We start from the raw sequence: 20,751 nt of genomic DNA, 5'->3' as shown, positions 1-20,751 counted from the left end.
TCATAGTTTTCACTTATTCAAATAACTACCCATCCACAGACTTAAACTTCATTTGAAACTCTGTCGCAATCCTATACTCTAATATGAGCAATGTTTGCTTGTATGTATGTAGGCTATACTTGTTTGCACAATGATCTTGAAAACGGCTTTGACGATTTTCTTCAAATGTTGTAAATAGTTTAAAATGTAATGGGAAGGGAGGGAAACAGGTACGCGACGTAGGAAGTAATGAGAAGTGATGAAGTGACGTAGAGATTGGCGAAGGAAGTAGTATTAAGGCAAGCAGTGTGGAGTTTGGAAATGGATTAATGTATCTGCAATACTAAGACTGCTTTCAGAGTAAACTAATGATTTCCCCCGAGCAAAGCTCGGTCCTCAGGTACTATGCCTTATATAGGAAAAATATGTATAGCAAACTACAAGACATCATTGAAACAATGACAGAACTCCTATTCCCAACATAAAACTATACGTAACTGTTCATAGCATGTACACATGTTTTGAAAAATCATAGTTTTCTCTCTTTAGTTACCATTTCTTTGGTTGGCAAATTTTGATCTGCACCAATGCTTTTATTCAATTTTTATGGCAATTTAGAAGTTACTAGATAACCTGTTGCTCGGAATCGAGCAAAACTGAAACTTGTATAAAAAAATAAACATAAAACATAAACAGCAAGACCTTACTTAATCAAAGAGTCACTCTAAAATAATTTATATGACTGATTATAGAAATATAAAAATATTATGATGTAAAAAAATATAAAAGCAATCTACAATATTTAAATTTACATTCACTCTCATACATTCACTATGCTTTGGTTATCTCTTATGTATAGTAGGCAGGTGCACTCTATGAGCACGTAGATGTCAACCACACACTGTAAAGTGAGCTTTTGGCCTAATGTAGCTCAATTCCTCTCTTGACGCCAACCATCGCTACTCTTATTCTAGCATTGTTGTGTTCTGTTTTAGGCGTATTTAAATTAGGGGCCCCAACCCAAGTCTCCGGTTGGGAACATAAGAGGGTAATTAAGTGGATCTAACGACAGATCTATAATGGATACGCGTTTAACATTATTAGTGTTGGAAAAAACTATACGCTTTATTTGGCCAGGTGGTGCTTTGTTTTCAGCTTTAAAAATTGCTGCGAAATCTACACATTGTAGCGAGGGAAGACACTTCTACTGTCTCTTATTATGTACATAAGAATCTCACTTGACTCCTCGGAGCTCTTGTCCCTACATAATGTCTGCCACCGTCTTCAAAGATTTGCAAAGGGGTGTTTTGGAGTTGTTGTTGAGTGTTAATATGCCCTATTTCCCGCATATTTTTTCATTGCATTTTTTGTATTGTGCTTAGTTCTCCTTTGGGTTCTAGTGACATTGTCGTACTTACTTATATATCTGTGCGTATTCAGGATCATCACCTTCTTGAGGAATTAGAGGACCCACTCGGTGGTAAAACGTGTCACGGATCTTAAAATTGTAGATCCCCTGTGGAACTTTCTCATCTTATGGAGCTTTGGAGCTGACCATGGTAAAGGCAGAACTGAATTGACAAACTTTATCCAAATAATTTCTGGATATAAGTTTCACAGTCCTATTTTCAGATTGGGAGTTTCCAATAAGAACCCGTAGTTTATTGTGGTGAATTGCACAAATGAGGTAAACGAACCTTTCATTTATGGCAACAAAGAGTACAAACTTAACCGTCTCGGCCAGTCTTTTCTTGCTTAAAAATATGTAAGCCACTACAATGTAAGTATTTAACGTTCATTTGTCCGAGATTGGACTATCACAACGGTGGTACTACCACGATGTACCCATCAAATGTTCAATTGAGAGGTTGATGCAAGCGGTCATGTTCGCGTTCCCTCCAGCCACTCACAGTTACTCCACTCAGGCCTTACCTTAGCAATCCTGTTTTTTTTTGTTTTTTTTAACATGATTGCTAAGGTAAGGCCTTATAATATCAATTAATATATAAGCAATCCAGAGGCTAAAATGATTGATGAAATAAGAAAGTTAACCAAATAACAGAAAACACTATAAAGGAATTGGAATTTTGATACACATTGTAAATTACATGATAATATGGTAATGTAACGGATAACTGCCCTGTGAATAATCACTTTTAAACATTCACTTCATCACATCGAACTGTAACTACATGATAATCAGTAAAATACAATGTAAGGTAAATCAATTTAACCATAGACAAAAAGAATTAAATATTTATTCTTTAACACTCTGTTGTCTAGTATTGATAGGAAACTCTTCATTATGAACCAGACTTAGTTAACAGATTGAAACAAAATATAAATTCCAGCTTTGCTCTGGAAGTTTTAAGTCCTGCAGTCTGTGGTTAACCTTAAAAACTATTTCAAACTACGTCCATATGTTATTTGTAAACAAAGGGAAATGAGTTTGATCAAATGTCAACAGAGAGCGCCACCTTCCAAACTTTAGCCCTTAAGTGTACTTAAGTGGTGCCCTTTCTAAATATTCTGAGACGTATTTGCACATCTACACGAAAATGCCTTTAATTTGACACCTCAAACGTTAAAATCTGTTAAACCGTTATCGAGTTATGACTGTGAAAAGAAAACTGCTTGCCTATTAATATATAGATTAATTTACCTGTTCTTGCCATCCATCGTCAGGTTTTACAACAATATTGCAGTCAGCTTGGTCATTCTCTTTCATATCAATAGAGCCAACCCACTGAAAAATTGTACAAACATGCATTAGTAAACTGTGAGAAGATACAGTGAAATAACTATGTAAGGGAATTAAGCTGTAATATACATGTAAATAAGTTAGTTACTTCCTTACCATAATACCCAAGCTGAGCGAGGGGCAGGGTGAGCTTCTCCATGATAAAATTACTAAAGTAGGCCTATGTTTAACAGTTTTACATATATTTACTGTATGTTACCTCTCAAATGCACTTCTGCAGTCAGTTAAACTAAGTCTTATTTTACTTGAATATTTCCTAGTCTAATCTAACCAGGTCTCACAACCTAACCAAGTGCAACACAACCAAGGTTCAATTAAAACTCATATTTGAATGAACTGTTGGAAGCGTACCTATGTATAACATGCAATAGTCAATGGTATAGATAGATATCTATGCACTTATATTTACTGAAGAAGAAAACTTAAGTTATATACTAACAATTATCACCAACAAATAAAATAGGCTAACTATATAAAACAACACTAGGTTATCAATCAAATTAGACTAGGCCTAATAAAAAATTAACTTAATTGCGCTTACAGTAGGCTAGTCTTTTCTACATCCAGGCTTAGAGCCGCAGCCTGCTATCTACCTCATTGTTTCGTTTATTTACTACAGTAGGGTATTTACCAGTTCTAGGCTAATTTAATTACAATATCGTACAAATAAAATAAAGGTCTAAAAAATGTATCTATGCGATGTAAATAGTATCATTAGGCTGGACAATGATCTAGCACTATTAGGCTAACTCAAAGGTTTATTGCGGACATTTTCCATCACGATTGTAAAAAAACAATACACAACGTTTCGGGATCTGGAATCTGATCCCGTACTCAGGTGAAAAAACTTAACTAACACAATGGACTAATACTAACATAATGGGACTTTTGGAGTGTAACTATTTCCAATTAAAGAGTAAATTATACCGTCAAGATGAGGGTATGGCCATGGGGTCACCATTGTCACCTATCTTTGCCAACATCTTTATGGAGGAGTTTGAACAAAAAGCTTTGGCTTCAGCTCGGCTCAAACCGAAGATATGGTGGAGATATGTTGAGTCTATGACACTTTCGTGGGTTTCCCTCATGGAGATGATAAATTAAATGAAATTTTAGAGCACCTTAATAGCGTTTCATCTTCCTTAAAACTAACCATGGAGGTGGAATCACAAAACAAACTCCCCTTTTTGGATGTGTGCGTAGAAAAGCATTTGAACAGTCTTAGAACATCTGTTTATAGAAAGAAGACACACACAGGGCAGTATTTAAACTTTCAATCAAACCACAAAAATTCTGTCAAGGAGGGAGTTGCTTACTCTCTGTTTGACAGGGCTAAGAGCATTTGCTCCAATCAGGATGAGTTAAAGGATGAAATAAAGAAAGTAGAACAGCATTTGGCTAGTAATGGATACCCTCGATCCATTATAAACAAATGCAAGAAAGATAGGGCTACGCGTGAACCTTTACAAAATCGCAAGGAAAAGCTCGTCCACATGTCAATCCGTATGTGTCAGGGCTGCCGGAAAAAATCAGAAGGGTTGCTAGGAAATTTAATGTGCAAACAGCGTTTAGGACACAAAACACACTTAGGCAGAGTCTCGTCAAAACAAAACCCAAAAATGACACTCAGGATACTAAAAACTGTGTTTACAGAATAAATTGATTGTTCCAGGCCTTACTATGGCGAGACAAAAAGACCGTTGAACATTAGAATCAAAGAACACAGAGAAAACACAAAAAAAGGTTTAGTGGAAAAATCTAAGATCGCTCATCATTGCTGGTCCGAAAATCATCATGTGAATTTTGAAGAGGCAAAAATTGTCCATAAGGAACCTCATTATTTCAAACGCAAACTCATTGAACCCTCATACATTAAATTAGCAGACCAACCAATCAGTCAGTCATCGGTTGAAATCAGGCCACTTTGGCTACCCATCTTGAACAAGGAACTAAAGGATAGGGAACTTAATTGTTCAATAAATAGGAAAATAACGAGTTCTCCTCAAAATTTGCACGTTATGTTAACTCGTAGTAAAACTCGTGATAGGAATAAACAGAATTAACACCCATCTTGTGGCATCGTACATCGCTCCGCCATTTTGTTGGTTTTACTTTTCCAGGGACTGGAAGCCATTTCTGTTGTCCCCATGTTTCCGATTGGTCGGATTCAGTCTCATTGGTGGAGTCATTGCGAACGGTGCTATTAGTGTTCCATTGTGTGAGCTTTTTACATTACACCTTTGATAGATTATAGTGTTTTGTGATTGGTTATTATTTGCATGTTGTATCATGACTTGACCAGGGCCGGATTTCCCAATAGGCCCGGTAGGCCCGGGCCTATGGGCGCAAGCTCCCAGAGGGCGCACGGCCGAGAGGAAAAATATTTTTTTTAATATCTAAAAATAAAATAAATAGCCATAGCTTAACATATTTTGTGAGTTGATAAAAAAAACTCTTGCCAATAAAGCATTTTAATTTTTAAATTCATTAAAAGAAATAACCGTTAGAAAATATAAACAGTTTTTCAACATTACGCATCAATTTCGTTACAACATTGATAACGAACATTGGTTATACGGGAGTAGGCTGTAGGGATGTCGAGCGCCCGAGCGGTACGCATCCCGCATCGTATTGCCAGTTGCCACTGTACTCTTTGCACTGCCACTATGCTGGCTCGGCGCCACTGATCGGAGTGATTAGGGGCGTATGCGTGTTAGACACCGTTACCATCCTTACTTCACAAAAAGAAAATGTATTAACTAATCTTTTGATCAGTTTACAGCAACCTGCACTGCAGGGTCAAGTTAAAATATACAATACGTTTTGAATATTAAAAATACGATAAGTTTATCTTTAAAATTCAATAACGAAAAAATTATCTGAGTTTGCAACAGGTTTTAGAAAAATTAAATCCCCTCCAAAGCACCATTTGATGTCATTTCCTCCTCAGCTCAGCCCTGAGGATAATTATGGTTGGCCGGACTATTGCTTTGCAAATATAATCAGAATGCAGTACCACCATAGATTAACCATAAACTCAAGTCGACTTGTTATCATATTGTCAATCCTAAATAATAATATAATAATTAATAATATTAATATATTGTCGATCGGGTAGTGGTGTAAATACTAAATAGGTGGTTGGGGTTCCCCCATCAGCTTGCTGGTGGTCCCCTTCTTCCTGGCTTTGATGGCGGGCTCTGCCTGTCAGGGATTAGATAGGTCCCGAGTGTTGCTTGCACTAAATGCGTCAGGGCATTCCATTATGGTCCTTCTGGGTTTCGTACCTGGGGGAGCCCAGGTGGAGTGACGCTTAAACAAGTAGCCGGTATCCCTGGTTAGGATTGAGGGGCAACCCTCTCTCCGATGGGTTGCTTCGGCAGCCGGTGAGCCTGATGACCTTAAGTCATTCTCCCATGATGTGCCAAAGGTTGGTGCATTAGCTTCGGCCTACATCATGGGGCCCGGGTATGTTTAATTACAGGTACCGGGTTTGCAGTCAGGGAGCTTGCTCTTATGACAAAACGAAATGTGAAATGCGAATGCGAATCCTAAATATAGTTTTTCATGTCTAGTTCATATATGTTGGTCACACTGGAAGTTAGTTTTGACGTAATTTTGTTTCTATTATTGTCTATTATTCTATGTTGTCGTTGTGGGTGTTTTAGTTTCTTGTAATATAACCAGGGCCTATTGTTTATGATTAGATCGTTTTATTTTGGAGAAACTAGGTTTAAATAACATATAACTTAAATAAAAATAATTGTTTTCAGCTAATCCCTAAGGATGACAAATTACTAAAGGCCTATGTTTAATCTATGGTATCACGTACTGTTATGGAGTTCATGTTTTGGGGCCTGAAATTGGAATCAGTGGACATGCTTTTTTGCAGAAATGCTCTGTGGGTTGGATTGTTTTGTTTCAGTCCCACAAGCGTGAGCATTTGCTGAAAGCATAAAGATAATTCTTAAAAAAACTTGCAATGATAAAATTCCGACGAGGAGTGGTGTTCAAGCAATTAACATAGGCCTTTAGGCATGATATAGTTTTAAATAAAGGTTTGTAGGAAAGAAACTGTGACCAGAACAGGGGGCGGAAAAATTATTTGGGCCTAGGGGCGCCAAAATGCTAAATCCGGCCCTGGACTTGACTGCTATACAGTGCATATTTTTTTAATGCTACCCTCTGTAGTGTATGCCAACTTAGGTTGGGTGTTTGTGTATTGTTAGTTGTAATGTGTTAGTTAAGTTTTTTCATCTGAGGACGGGATCAGATTCCAGATCCCGAAACATTGTGTACAGTATTGTTTTTTACAATCGTGATGGAAAATGTCCGCAATAAACCTTTGAACAACATTAACTCACCATCACCAACAATGAACTTCAAACAAAGAACTATTAACTCACTTGTGTCATAAGCTTATTTATTTATTATTTATTTATTTATTCATATGGTTTCACCATTATAAATACAATTTTGTCTAAAACTAATTTACAAGATGGCAGAGGCTGAAAGTTGTAAACAAGTAACTTAATTAATGTCAATTCAAACTATGAACTATAACTAATAAAGTTGCTTTTAAATAAAGTCTGTTAAGTTACTATAGGCTATTCGACTAACTTTTAAGTTACCAGTAGGCCTACTGTCTTATTTAAGACACAATAAGTTACTGTGACAAGCATCTTGATGTAGGCTTCAGGGGCGTAACTAGAGGGGGGAGGGGGCACACGGGGCATGAGCCCCGGGCGCCTGTTTTTGGAAGCGCCAACCAACATGGGCACGTTTTTTCAAACAAAAATTTTTGAAAATATTTTTAATGTGATGTGTGTTGCAAAAGAAAATCATTCTATTTCTTATTTTAATTTAATTTAGAAAAGTCTAAGAAAGTGCAAAGTGAAATGATGAGTGCTATTGGAGGAGTCGTCTGCTGAGTGGTCAACATTGTTGATGTGTACATTTTTATGTCTTTAATTTCAGTAATTTAATCGCTATTACAAGTTGTGTGACAAAAGTAATATTTGTAAACCATAGGTAAAGTATTACTTAATAAGTGGAAACATAAGACTTTTAAGGGATAGTTACAACTAAGTTAAAAATGTAATTGTGAAAATACTCACATTAATCTGAGCAAAAAGCACATGTTTTTGACAATAACTGAAAATTCTTCAAGTGAAAACAGCAAGACCATATAATAAACTTTTTATAAAGCTGATTAATTATTATCAATTAGTAACACTTAGTCAACCCACTAGTGCAATATTTCACAAAACTAAATTAAATAACACACTCAAGACAGGAAGTAACCTACACTTGACTCATGCAACAGGTTTCTGCTGATGACGTCTGGTCCTCCACTCCCCCTACCCATCACTAACTTGTAGACAGCTTATCACTTGGAACTGACCCTTGGATTACAATCTCCAGCTGTGTTTATATTGCCAATATAACTCTTTTAAATCATTGTTGCAAATCATCTGGAATTAGCTGTCACCTTTTTCAAGCCTATTTTATTTTCTCAAGTTTTATTGCTGTTGAATATTGACACCTTATTTTTTATTTTCAACAATAACATATCATGATGTAAAATAAACCCTAAAAATTGAAAATTAATTATAAATTAAAAGGATTACCAACTTCAACAAATTCTGAAGAGAAAAATGTTTTCTGTTAACGAAAAAGTATTTGCTAAAATAAAAGGTCACCAGCCCTGGCCTGCCTTAATTGATAAAGTTTATGAAGGAAAATACTATGTAACGTTTTTTGGTACTAAACAGACAGGAATCTGTAAAGGAAATGATGTTTTCAAATTCTATGAATATTCAAAAAAAACTCTACCTTTGAAAAGGCTAACCACTAGCCTGAAAAATGCTGTTGAAGAAGCAAACCTAAATGATCCAGAGGTAGATGAATATATCTATGAGCCTAATGAGAATACAGAATTTGAAAGTGAAACAAGTATTGTAGAACTAAATGAGATGAATACCCAACTTAAGTTTGAGAAGAGTAAAATTGAAAAATCCTTAAAACTAGCAGAAGAAGAGTCAGAAGATCTATGTAGACAATTCAGTGAGGAAATAAAATCCTTAAATAAGAACATCTGCCAATTAAATTCTGATATAAAAAATAAGAATAACACTATAGATAAGCTAATGGAGGAGCTAAAAGACTTACAAAACAAAGAAAAAAGAACTCTTTCAAATAAAAGTGTTTCTACCAACACATCCCAGACAGATTTTGGACCTTCAAGAAAATCAATAATGACTACAGAGTTACTGGGTAGTGGTTGGCTCTCGGACACAACCATACAACCTTATTTGGAACTACTTAACACGACTTTCCTATCATCAATTTCATGCATGATAATAAATCCATTAATCATTCATGCAGTAAAAAATCCTAATGATTTTAAGCATTTTCTGGATCCTTTACAGATAAAATATAAAAATGTTCTCATCATGCCCATTAATGACTCAGAGGAGACAAGTAAAGGTGACAGTGGCACACATTGGAGTGTTTTGGTTTTAGACAAAGTAGAAAATAAATATCACTACTACGACCCCTTCAGTAACTATAATCTGCCGTCAGCGCAAAGGGTTGCAAAGAAGTTGTCCGAGTACATTGGAAGTGAAACAGCTTCAGCCTCGTTTTTGCCACTAAAAGGACCACAGCAGCCCAACGGTTATGATTGTGGTATTTTTTCATGCTGGATCATTGAGTCATTGGTTAACGACATGGTTACAACAGGATTACTAAATACAAACTTTATTAACAAAGTCAAACTTACAGAGGAAGAAGTAGTTACAAAACGAGCACTGATAGCATATTTCCTATCCAACCCTCCAACTACAAACCAGACACATTTGTATTCACTAATGATTGATAAGAAAGGCAAAGAACTAAAGCAAACTGAATATGAAGAACCAGCCAGAAAAAAAGAAGAACAAACAAAGAATCGAAAAACATGGGTGAAAGTGAAAACTAAAAAAAGAACTGTAAGCAAATCTGACAAAGAACCTGCTATTGAAACGTCCAATAGATATTCTATACTAGAAGACGAACCTGAAATAGATAAATCAGTAAATGGCAATACTGGAAGTTGACCTACGGTAATTGACCTTGTGCAGCGGGACCAAACTTCACCTTTGACTAGAAAAAAGAAAGTATGCAATACATCAACAACTACTACATGCCCCAAAATTAATTTAACGTTCTGTTCTGATAGCCAAGGTAGACATGTGGCTAGCAAAATTGAAAGTTTTAGTGCAGGGAATTTAAACACTTTTGGCTACGTCAGAGCAAATACTTCACTCCTACAAGTGATAGATTCTGCTACCATAGAAAAAAACAATCCTACAATTATTCTAGGAGGAACTAACGACAGCCTAAACGGAAATTTAAAAGAACTTTACCAAAACCTAGAAAAGAAACTTAAGGAAATAAGCATCAACAGACCAGTATTTGTTTGCACGATACCCAATAGATACGATAAAGTTAATAACCTTAGCGATAACATAGAACTGGATGCAGTTAATAGTTACTTGACGGAGTTGACAGCAAGAATAGAAAATACATTTTTAATTGATCTAAGCACTCTCAAAAGATCACACTTTACTACTCATGGACTACATCTTAATAACTATGGCAAATCAAAACTGGCACATCTAATTGTTAGTGCCATCAAAAAATGGTCTCATATGACAAATCCTATTCCCTTAGTCAACTATCAACAAAAACAAATACATCATGGAAGTAAATGCAAGTCTGGTATAAAGGAACAACAAGATAGAAAATCATCAGCCATTCAAGTCATTGATCAAGATATGGCAGAGGTATTGAAGACTAGGCGATGTGATAGATCTGTCGCATTCGCACACTGCATATCAGGGGACTTCGGTAATGTTAGGCAAATGACAGCAGGTGTAGCTGTAAAGTTTAGAAATGAATTTGGGAAGCCAACTGCCTGGGATTGTGTCAGAGATCATTTAGCATATCAAAAACTTGACAATGGTGCTGGTGTATATAGTTTGGTAACAAAATTGAATTTTGATGGGAAGCCAAAAATGAAGGATTATGATGAAGCATTCAAACAACTAACAACGTGCTTCAAAAGTGAAAACTATAAACACCTTATCTGTTCTCCATTAGGATGTGTCAGAGACAAGGTGCCAATCAAGCACTTCATATCAAACATTGTTCAATTTCAAAGGGAAACTGGAGCTAAAGTTGAAATTGTAACTTACCGGCAGAACTCGGCTAGAAGAATTTTAAACAACGGTCTTGAGCATGAACAGTTTATAAACACCTTAAGAAAACTCATAAAGGAAGAAGCAACCTCACGCAAGAATACAATTTTATCAGAAAATTTTAACCAAGACGGATGTTCCATTGCTGTTTCACAATCATCAACCTCTCCTTCCTCGCCTGGGAAAGATGGGACCACTTTCGAGCTGAATACATCGACCCCAACTAGGACTAACAACGACAACGACCAGAAGATCAGTGAGACGAGCAAACAGCAGTGTGGTGATTGTGAAGTGTTAAAGCAGAGCACAGTTTCAAGTGAGCCAATCAAGACAACAAGTATTATTCAACCTATTGCAGAGATGACAACCCCACCACAGATGACACTCAACAGACACTCGACCCCAACCACTCATAGTGTACTTAATTTAGACAATAGCATAATAGACTATGTAAATAATGAAGACCACCATATTTCCAAAAGTAATTTTTTAGAACCACAAATATGGCCCTGGTTGCCAATCAAGTAACTAAGACTCCAAAACAAAATTCCTACTATTGTAATAAATCAACAGCAATCAAAAATTTTAGTATCTTCCATCAAAACATCCAACATCTCCAATCTAGGATCGACTCTTTAATTATAACTATTGAGGAACTAAACCCGGAAGTAATTATCTTAACTGAACATAAGCTAAAGGAGCATGAAATTGAAAAGTTAAATATACCAGGCTATGTAGTTGCTAATTGGTATGCTAGAACAGATTACAATGGTGGGGGGGTAATTATTCTTGTATCTGAAAAAATTTCATTTAAAAATAAAAATTTTCACCTCATTAAAAACCTTAATCAGGACAAAATATTTGAATCTTCTTCAATAGAAATAAAAATTGATAAAGAAAAGCTGATAATTGTAGGGATATACAGAACACCTTCTGAAAATATAGATGATTACTTGCAGAAATTAAATGAATTTTTGAGGACAGTAAATATTGTGTAAAAGAAAAATATTGTGATCTAACATTGATGTTTTGAAGGAAGGTAAAAAGAAAAATGATTTTTTAAATATTTTAAATATGAATGGTCTTCATTATACAGTAAATATTCCCACAAGAGTAACTGAAACAGGTGAATCAGCTATCGATAACTTTATCACCAACATAGATTATAAAAGTTATAAAGTAGAATGTTTTATCACTGCCTTATCTGATCACGATGGGCAACTTTTCAAGTTTTTAATTCCTAAAGTTAAAAGTTATAAAAATTCAAAATTAACTATGGAGGGCAGAAAATTTAGCCAGGAAAGTATGAAATTGTTTCTTGATGATCTTGCAAATGAGGATTGGAACCTGCTTTATATTAGACCTGTAGAGGAAAAATTCACATATTTCTATGATATTTTAAAATATTACTTTAATTTGCGATTTCCAAAAACTAAAATAGTTAAATATAATAATTATAACCAATGGATTGACGATGAAGTTATTTATAAGCGAAGGGAAATAATTGATCAATACCATACTTATAGATGTAACAAAAATAATGTAGCATTGAAAAAGAATATAAAAGAGAATAAGAAACAGTACAAACTAATGATTCAAACTAAGAAAAAATGTCTTTTTAATAATAAAATTAAAAGCTCTACTAATGTTAACAAAACTGTATGGAGTATGGTGAATAAGGAAATAAAAAACAAAAGAGACGTGCAATTTTCCAATATTATTCTGGAGCACAATGGTAGAAAGATTGTGGACCCTGATATTGTTTCAAATGTTTTGAATGATAACTTTGCTGATATGGTGGAAACTCAAGTTATTCCAAATTTAAAAACAAACCCAATTAGGACTACTACAAATTCACACTATTCAGAAACCAAGTTCAAATGCAGAACAATAGATGAGCAGATACTTAATAAATTGATTGATTCGTTGAAACCAAAGTGGTCATCAGGATATGATGAAATACCTATCAAAATTTTAAAAGAAGCAAAATCAGTACTGTTAAAGCCATTGGTACATGTAATCAACTCATCTCTAATAACTGGCATTTATCCTACTCAATTAAAAATTTCTAAGATTATTCCTGTTTTTAAAAAAGGGAAACATAAGGATGCCTCAAATTATAGGCCGTTAGCTATACAACCTTCACTCTCTAAACTTTATGAAAAAAGTATGCTTTATCAGTTGATAGATTATTTTGAAATTAATAATATGTTGGACCAAGATCAACATGGTTATAGAAAAGAAAAGTCCACCATAACAGCATTGATATCTTTTATTGAAGATATTTTAGAGAATTTGGATAAAGATAACTGTATTATTGGTGCTTTTTTAGATATGTCTAAAGCCTTTGATAGTGTTCACCATCCTACCTTAATAAATAAGCTTAAAAATTATGGTATTGATGGTAAAGAATTAAACTGGATAAGGTCTTATTTGGAAGAAAGGCAACAGTATGTCAGTGTTAGATTTGTTGAGAAGCAAAATTTGTACAATATAAAATCTAAGTTAAGGCAGGTACATTACTCGGTTCCTCAAGGGTCGGTTCTTGGACCGTTCCTATTTTTGTGTTATCTGGGAGGTATGCAGGAACACCTAACTAATAAAATCCAGAATACCAAACTATGTTTATATGCAGACGACATCAGTATGTCAATACATGACAGGAATACAAACAGTATAGAATCCAAAATAGAAAATGCCATTTCAATAGTAAACACTTTCCTCAATGATAAAAATCTTTTACTAAATAAGAACAAAACTACTTTGGTTAAATTTTCTTGTAAAAACTCAAAAAACAATGAAATTTTTAATAACTTTGAGAATAACACCAAGTTTTTAGGTCTTATAGTTGATAAAACATTAACCTGGTCCAAACATGTTGATCATGTTTGAAAGGAAATAAGTTCTGGAATCTTTATAATTAATAGACTTCAACCTTTTTGCAATGTACAAACCCTTAAAACAGTTTACTATGCCCACATTCACTCCCATATAACTTATGGCATTGAAATTTATGGGGGTACGAGTAATCAAAATTTAAAAAGAATTTTATTATTACAAATGGAAGCTATTAGACACATCCTAAATTTAGAAAGAACCTCTAGCAAAAATTCGTTAAGAAAATATTTCAAAGATTTGGAAATTTTAACAGTTCCGTGTTTATATATCTATAAAACAATTCTTTATGTAAAAAATAATGAATCAAAATTAGAGCGACAACAGGATATCCACAATTACAATACTAGATATAAACAAAATTTCACAATTAAAAATCATAAAAAAGAAAAATATAAGCAAAGTCCTCAGTATATTGGCATTAAATTTATCCATCAACTCCCAGATGGCATAAGGAAGGAGCAATGCACAATTAAATTTAAAAAGAAACAGAAACAATTTTTAATAGAAAATTCTTTTTATAGTCTGGATGATTTTTTTAACTTTAAGTAATGTATTAATTTTATCTAACTTTAAGCAATGTATTATTTTATCTAAAAACTGTTATTATAAAAATCTTTTAACTTTATGTAATATATTCCTTTATGTTATTTAAAAATAACATAATGACGCATTCATGTACAATGTATCTGTACGTTTTGAATAAAGATTTTATTGATTGATTGATTGATTGATATCTGACTGTTAGACTGTTGACAAATCATGTTTACGGTCCGGATGAACTTGTACATAAGAATGAGCACACTGTGTTATCTCTGGAATGAGTCACTAGGACGGGGCGGCGTCAGAACTCACAACACTTCCTTTACCCTCCCGGCTCAAACCCACACGACACATGCCATAAACACACAACACAACGGACAAAGACGAATTGGCAACCGAAGTGGAAAGTTCCAAATATCATGGTTTGGATTTAGATCCAAACAGCCAATTCCAGGGCTGAATCTACAAAATATGGGCCCCCTGCAAAAGTCCTCCAAGGGCCCCTAGAGCTGGCATCAATGGGAGGAAGGCCTTACTGGGGGGGGGTTTAAGTAGGTGAAACCAAATTTTAAGGCTATTTTAAAGATAAAATATTGATCGTGTTTGTAAAAAGACATTTCGTTAAATGTGTATAATTTTGTAAATTTATGAACTTAAAAAATAACAGCAAACTTCAAATAAAGCTTTCTTATTCTTATGTCAATAAGATTTCTTAGCCTCTCAACAAGCTTTACAAATTACAAAACAAATATTGTACAAAATACCCCCGCAGCAGACAACCTGCCGTCTAAGCGAATTTTAATTTGCCTGAATTGATTTTCAATTAATCTATTTATAACATGTTAGGTTTAACAAGTACCTAGGTTTGCTGCTACAAGGAAGCTAAATAAACAGTATCAGCATTCTGACACATACTTTCTCCCATAAGTTTGTCAACAACCTTTATCATGTGTTAAGCGGTGAGAGTAAATATACGGAAATGGGATTTGTAGAAAGGACTATAACATAGGCCTACTAAATTTTATCAAAATCGTTCCCGGGGCCATTTTTGAGAAAATCCAAATTTTTCGTTATTTTATGGGGTTTTTATGGGAAAATAACTTAATTTACAATAACTGTTGAACCGTAATTTTTACAGAAATTGGATTTGTACCATTTTGTTCAGAATATAAAGGACTATAACGTACTAAATTTTTATCAAAATCGTTCGGGCCATTTTTGAGAAAATCCGATTTTGCCGTTTTTTTATGGGTTTTTATGGGAAAATCCCCATTAAAAATCAAAATGAAAAAAAACGCCTGGAGATACAATGGATTAGAACCTATAAACTAAATTTCATCAAAATCGGACCACAGGTGTAGTCCCTAGCTCTGTACACATCCAGACACACACACACAGATATCACTCTGAAAACCACTTTTTTGGGTCTAGGAGGACCCAAAACGGATATATCCACTCAAAACTCTCGAAAATTTTGACAAAAACAATACTTTCTCCATAGGCTATACTATGGTATAGGGGGAGAAAGTAAAAAGTGTGTTTTTAAGTAAAATAATTATAGCGTACTATAAAATCAATAAATTTGCCAAGTTTCATCAAAATATATCCATAAACTAGCAAACTACAACATTTTTCAATATTCTCCATAAGAATAACATGAGAATTTTAAATTTAAAAATTTTGAGTTTTTTCCGTACAGGTAACCAATAACCGTACAAAAACACTTTCATATAATTAATTATTTGTTTTTCTAAGCTCTTTAAGAAGGTCTATAGAGAAATTGGGAAATTTTTTGTTTTGAGTGGCAAACATTAGAAAAACTAATTTTTACCCCATAAAACCCCGTTAAACTCCGTTCCCATGGTCCGATCATGCTGGTTCGCAAACTCATTCATGTTTATCCCGCCTTACACCTTAAAACCAAATTTCATCAAAATCGGACAAAAAATACTCCAAGTTATCGTCCGGACGGACATATATACATACATAACAATTTGAACGAATGGTGTTTTTGGCCTCTGGGGACATCAAAATGAAAAAGTAAATCGGTCCAGAGCCTAGGTCTTACCATGAGACCTAGATGGTAATAGCTACTTCCCTATAGGGAAATTCGCTAAAAAGTAAAAAAGGTTTTTACATAAAGAATTGCAAGCATTAATAATAAGGTAAAGTAATAAACAAACGACTCAATTTAAACTTGAGTTCTGTTTGAGTTGAACTTTTAATTCTTTAAACTATTTTTTCAAGATAAGCCTACATACAAATCATGGTCCCAGAGGGTGGGGCAGGAGGGCCAGAACCCCGGGGCCCTGGGCTCTGAAGGGGGCCGGCCCGGTCAAACATTTCAAAATCTTTTCTGTACATGTAATCCGCTTATATCTTAGCATGGTTTTCCAGTTCACATAGTAATTTTTGAGTGGAAATAAGTTGTAACTATGAGCAAGAGAATTAATCAAACTATCATGCATTTTAGATATATTGTTAAACGTTTAACAAAACGGCACGAAGGCAGCTAGACACTAATTTGGGAAAACAGGGGGCCCGGGATTGCTCAGCCCAGGGGTCTGTGACGGCTCTTGCCGGCCCTGAGATGGTTAGATAACGCTACAGAGGTTAGTATAAGTTCCTTCTGTACTACAGACTTATTGCTCAGCTCAACTGATATTTGACTAAGTTGACACTAAGTCCACGACGATCGGACTGTAGTGGATCTGTGAAGCGTGCACTGCAGCTGACAAGCTGACTGGACTGAGCTCAGCATACAGACTCGACTGACTGAAAGTGACAGTATTAAACCACAGATTAAACTGTCTACGGCGAGGTCCCGAGTTGTTGACAATCAAAATAGTAGGTCTAAATTTACTTAATAATTTTAACTTTAGCTTTGATTTTGACAATATTTGCCTGTCAAAACTAAACTTACCGTCCTATTCAATTATGTTTATATGCATTAAAATAATTTTAAATTTTATGAGCTCTTTGGGCCCCCTAAGGGCTTGGGCCCCCCCGCATTGTGGGGTTTCGCGGTTCCTAGATCCGGCCATGGCCAATTCAATTGATCTTCTGAAATTTTTGTGTGTGAACAAAATGGAGGATGTATATCCAAACATAACGACTGCCTTTAAACGAATCTTCCTGACGATTTCAGTGGTTCCTGAATTACCTTACCTGAATTACCTCCTCTTCATCGATGACCAGCCTAGGCTGGATAGATAGCGTCAAAGAAAAAAATAAGAACTAATTTAAATATAGGCTATATATACATTTAAAACTGTTTTGCACTGGTGGCGGTGCAAAGCTAGTTCTTGCGCCAGCATACTTGAAGAACTCCATAGTTGAGTAGAAAGGGTTCTCCAATAAAAATTGTTTGATTTTACTTGTGAACACTTTTGTGTCAAGTTCTGTTATTTTACCAGGCAGAGCATTGTACATCCTGACAGCTATGGCAGGGAAACGGTCTCTCGTCATAGTTAGTCTATAGCGATCTGTATTTAATTTATGGGTACTTCTGACATGGTCGTGCATGTCACCCCTTGTTTCATGAAAGTTCAAATTTCCTTTGACGTGTTGAAGGCAATTGTTGGTGAACTGATTGAAAACAGTAAAAACATTCAGCATTTTGAAAAGTGGTCTGCAATGTTCCCGTCTTTCGCTGCTTGTACTTATTCTTAGGGCTTGTTTTTGCAGTTTGAGAATCCTAGTACAGGCGGGTGCAAGGCCCCAGAGTATGATGCCATAGTTGATGTGACTGTGAAATAAGGAGAAATAGACCATCAGAAGATATTGTTTAGTGATCTGGTGCTTAAGTTCTCTTAAGAGGAAATTGACTCTACTCAGCCTAAGACACACTGTGTCAATATCCCATTGAAGTTTTGGGTTCAGGATAAAACCGAGGAGTTTGACTGGAATATCTTGAGATGGAGATGATTACTGAGTGTGCACAGGAGCTTTTGCGTTTTATCTTCGTTTAGCCTGAGGCCATTAAGTGAGAACCAATTTCTTGCAACTTCAAACAGCTGGTCAGATTTGGTTATTGCTTCGTTGGGGCACTGTCCCTTGCCGTACAAGGTTGTGTCATCCGCATAGAGTAGGGTATCCCTTTCTCTTCCAAGGTCATTCATTAGGATTATAAACACGGTGGGCCCTAATATAGAGCCTTGCGGCACTCCATGGTCCATCGCAGCTGGAGCAGAGAACGCTCCATCAACTGACGCCATCTGGTACCTATTTTCAAAATACAAGTGAAAAGTCTTGAGCACTGTCCCTCCAACTCCGTAACGTTTAAGTTTTTCCAACAAAATGTCATGAGACACGACGTCGAAAGCCTTCGACAAGTCACAAAGGACCAGTTCGGTTTCAGTGGCAAAGAATGAAAAAGTTTTAGCAAACTTAAAATAATAAAAAAATATTTACGGAATTTTACAGGGCAACAGAGGCTGGCAAACCTAGGGATTATTTCCATTGAGCACCAGGTAGCCTCAAAACTATGCTTCAGTGAGATTGTCAGTACATTTGCTGCAAGAAAAGTCTGAAAAGTTATTAAATTCGACGAACAATTAAATGTTTAAATCATCAGTATTTTTTGATCATTTTTTTATAATTTTATCAAATACTTTACCTAGGTCTATTGGTCACATAATTAACTACCGTACCTATCTTGTGTTTTTGTATAAATTATGTAATTTTTAAATAAACTATTTGTCTTTAAAATATGTATTAAATTATTTAAGTTACCAAATATATAGGTATTTAAGTTAGACCTATAGGTATACTTTGAACTTGAGGTTGAGTATTTTAAGTTCTAGATAGTACCCAGGCCTATTAATTTATCGTGCCGATGGACACACCACACTTTTTATGAGGAGTTGTAAGGAATTAACTTAGTTTCAGTCCAATTGGTGGGGGGGGGGGGGCAAAATAGGCGTTTATACCAGGTGCTGAATAGCCTAGTTACGTCCCTGGTGGGCTTAGTACACAAAAAGTTCGTTTTTAGATCCATTCATGATTTTTCAGTGTGTTTAGTCTATTTCTATTTTATCAATTTCTAGTTTTATTTAATAAACAGAATGTTTTTTTCATTACTAAACATTTGTTATATTATTTCATTATCAGCAAGTTTGGTTAGTTCGGTTAGGTTATGATAGTTTAATTTTATATTTAAAAAATTATAAAATTGAATTTGAGGCATTTATAGTTTTATTTTCTAACTGTTGGCGCAATGAAAATGAAGAAATCTCGTAAAAATTGTAAATACAGTTATTTAGTAAAGTGTAACTTAACTTACGACTAACTTACACACCAGCACCCAACGATAACCTAATTTCCGAAAGGGTCGTAGCCTAGTGTCTAGTGTTAAGAAACCAGGATTGCTAATGGTATGGCAGGATTGGTATGGCTAATAACCTAGGCAGTCTCAGTCAGTCTTGCTATATAGCTGGACCCTTGACTTAGGCCTAGCTTTTGCCCTGCATTCAATGAAAGTTTGCTTCACTGTCTTTTAGGCATAGCCTAGTGGTAAAAATACACATTGATTTTACAAATCGGTGGCGTAAACCTAAGCTACAAGTAGGCCTATATTTTAATTTCATTTTTATCTGCTTTATGATTTAAAAAAACAATAGGCTATAGGCTACTTACCCAATTCTGACTTTTGAAATATGAAACGCAGGCCGCACCTAGTGCACCTTTACCACCATAAATAAATACACGACCAACACCAGACATGTCAACAATACTCTAAGGTAGGCCTATCTATAACTGTACTTTTAACCGGTTTACTTTCTTCACAACAGTGTCAGAGTTCAGAGTAGAGTGTCTTATCTAGAATTCATTTATTGTTTTGAGCACCGGACCGGAGGCGGATAGAGGAGAGGTCGGCACAGAACACGACACAGGTACCTCAGCAGATCAGACAAGGACTAAACAAACTTAACTTTCTACTTTCTAATCCATCAAGGTCCTCTAGACACCTCGTCCTCGTCTGATCGTGATCGAACATCGAAACTGAACTGGGTGAAGGCTAGGCTAGGCTGGTTCGCTGGTTGTGGTCGTGGAATAGCAAGGCTGCTAAGCAAAGCAAACTACGCCTTGAACAACGGCAACAGATTTGATTTTGTGTATACGATGGGACCGCGTCTCGTTGTCCCTCCGTCTCGTTGTCCCTCCGTCTACTTGTACCTCGAGGCCTAGGGACAACTAGTCGTAGGTACAACTAGACGTAGGTACAAGTAGACGGTGGCTCACCCGACTAGTTGTACCTGCAGATTTTTAGGAGGTACAACTAGACGTAGGTACAAGTAGACGTAGGTACAACTAGACGTGTATCCCACC

The 20,751-nt window shown here is 35.5% G+C and overlaps 1 protein-coding gene across 2 annotated transcripts in view; it reads right to left on the bottom strand.

The window, feature by feature from the left end:
* Nucleotides 1-20,522, bottom strand: part of LOC128983693 (dihydropteridine reductase) — a 73,636-nt gene extending 53,114 nt beyond the window's left edge. The window contains exons 1-2 of one of the 2 annotated variants that reach the window (XM_054403092.1): nucleotides 20,059-20,522; nucleotides 2,642-2,725 (exon numbers count right to left, since the gene is read on the bottom strand). In XM_054403092.1, coding sequence (XP_054259067.1) covers nucleotides 2,642-2,725; nucleotides 20,059-20,145 — 171 coding nt within the window. In that variant the 5' untranslated portion in view covers nucleotides 20,146-20,522. Of the gene's footprint in view, nucleotides 1-2,641; nucleotides 2,726-7,857; nucleotides 8,000-20,058 lie in introns of those variants that run through there. The other variant, XM_054403093.1, reaches the window with a different exon arrangement.
* Nucleotides 20,523-20,751: the final 229 nt, after the last annotated feature.

The sequence above is a fragment of the Macrosteles quadrilineatus genome, unplaced genomic scaffold, assembly GCF_028750875.1.
Source record: "Macrosteles quadrilineatus isolate MER2022 unplaced genomic scaffold, UCM_ALF_1.0 Scaffold_1__1_contigs__length_201487025, whole genome shotgun sequence".
Classification (NCBI taxonomy): domain Eukaryota; kingdom Metazoa; phylum Arthropoda; class Insecta; order Hemiptera; family Cicadellidae; genus Macrosteles; species Macrosteles quadrilineatus.
Note: the sequence above shows the minus strand (reverse complement) of the source record. Positions and strands in the feature narration are given on the sequence as shown.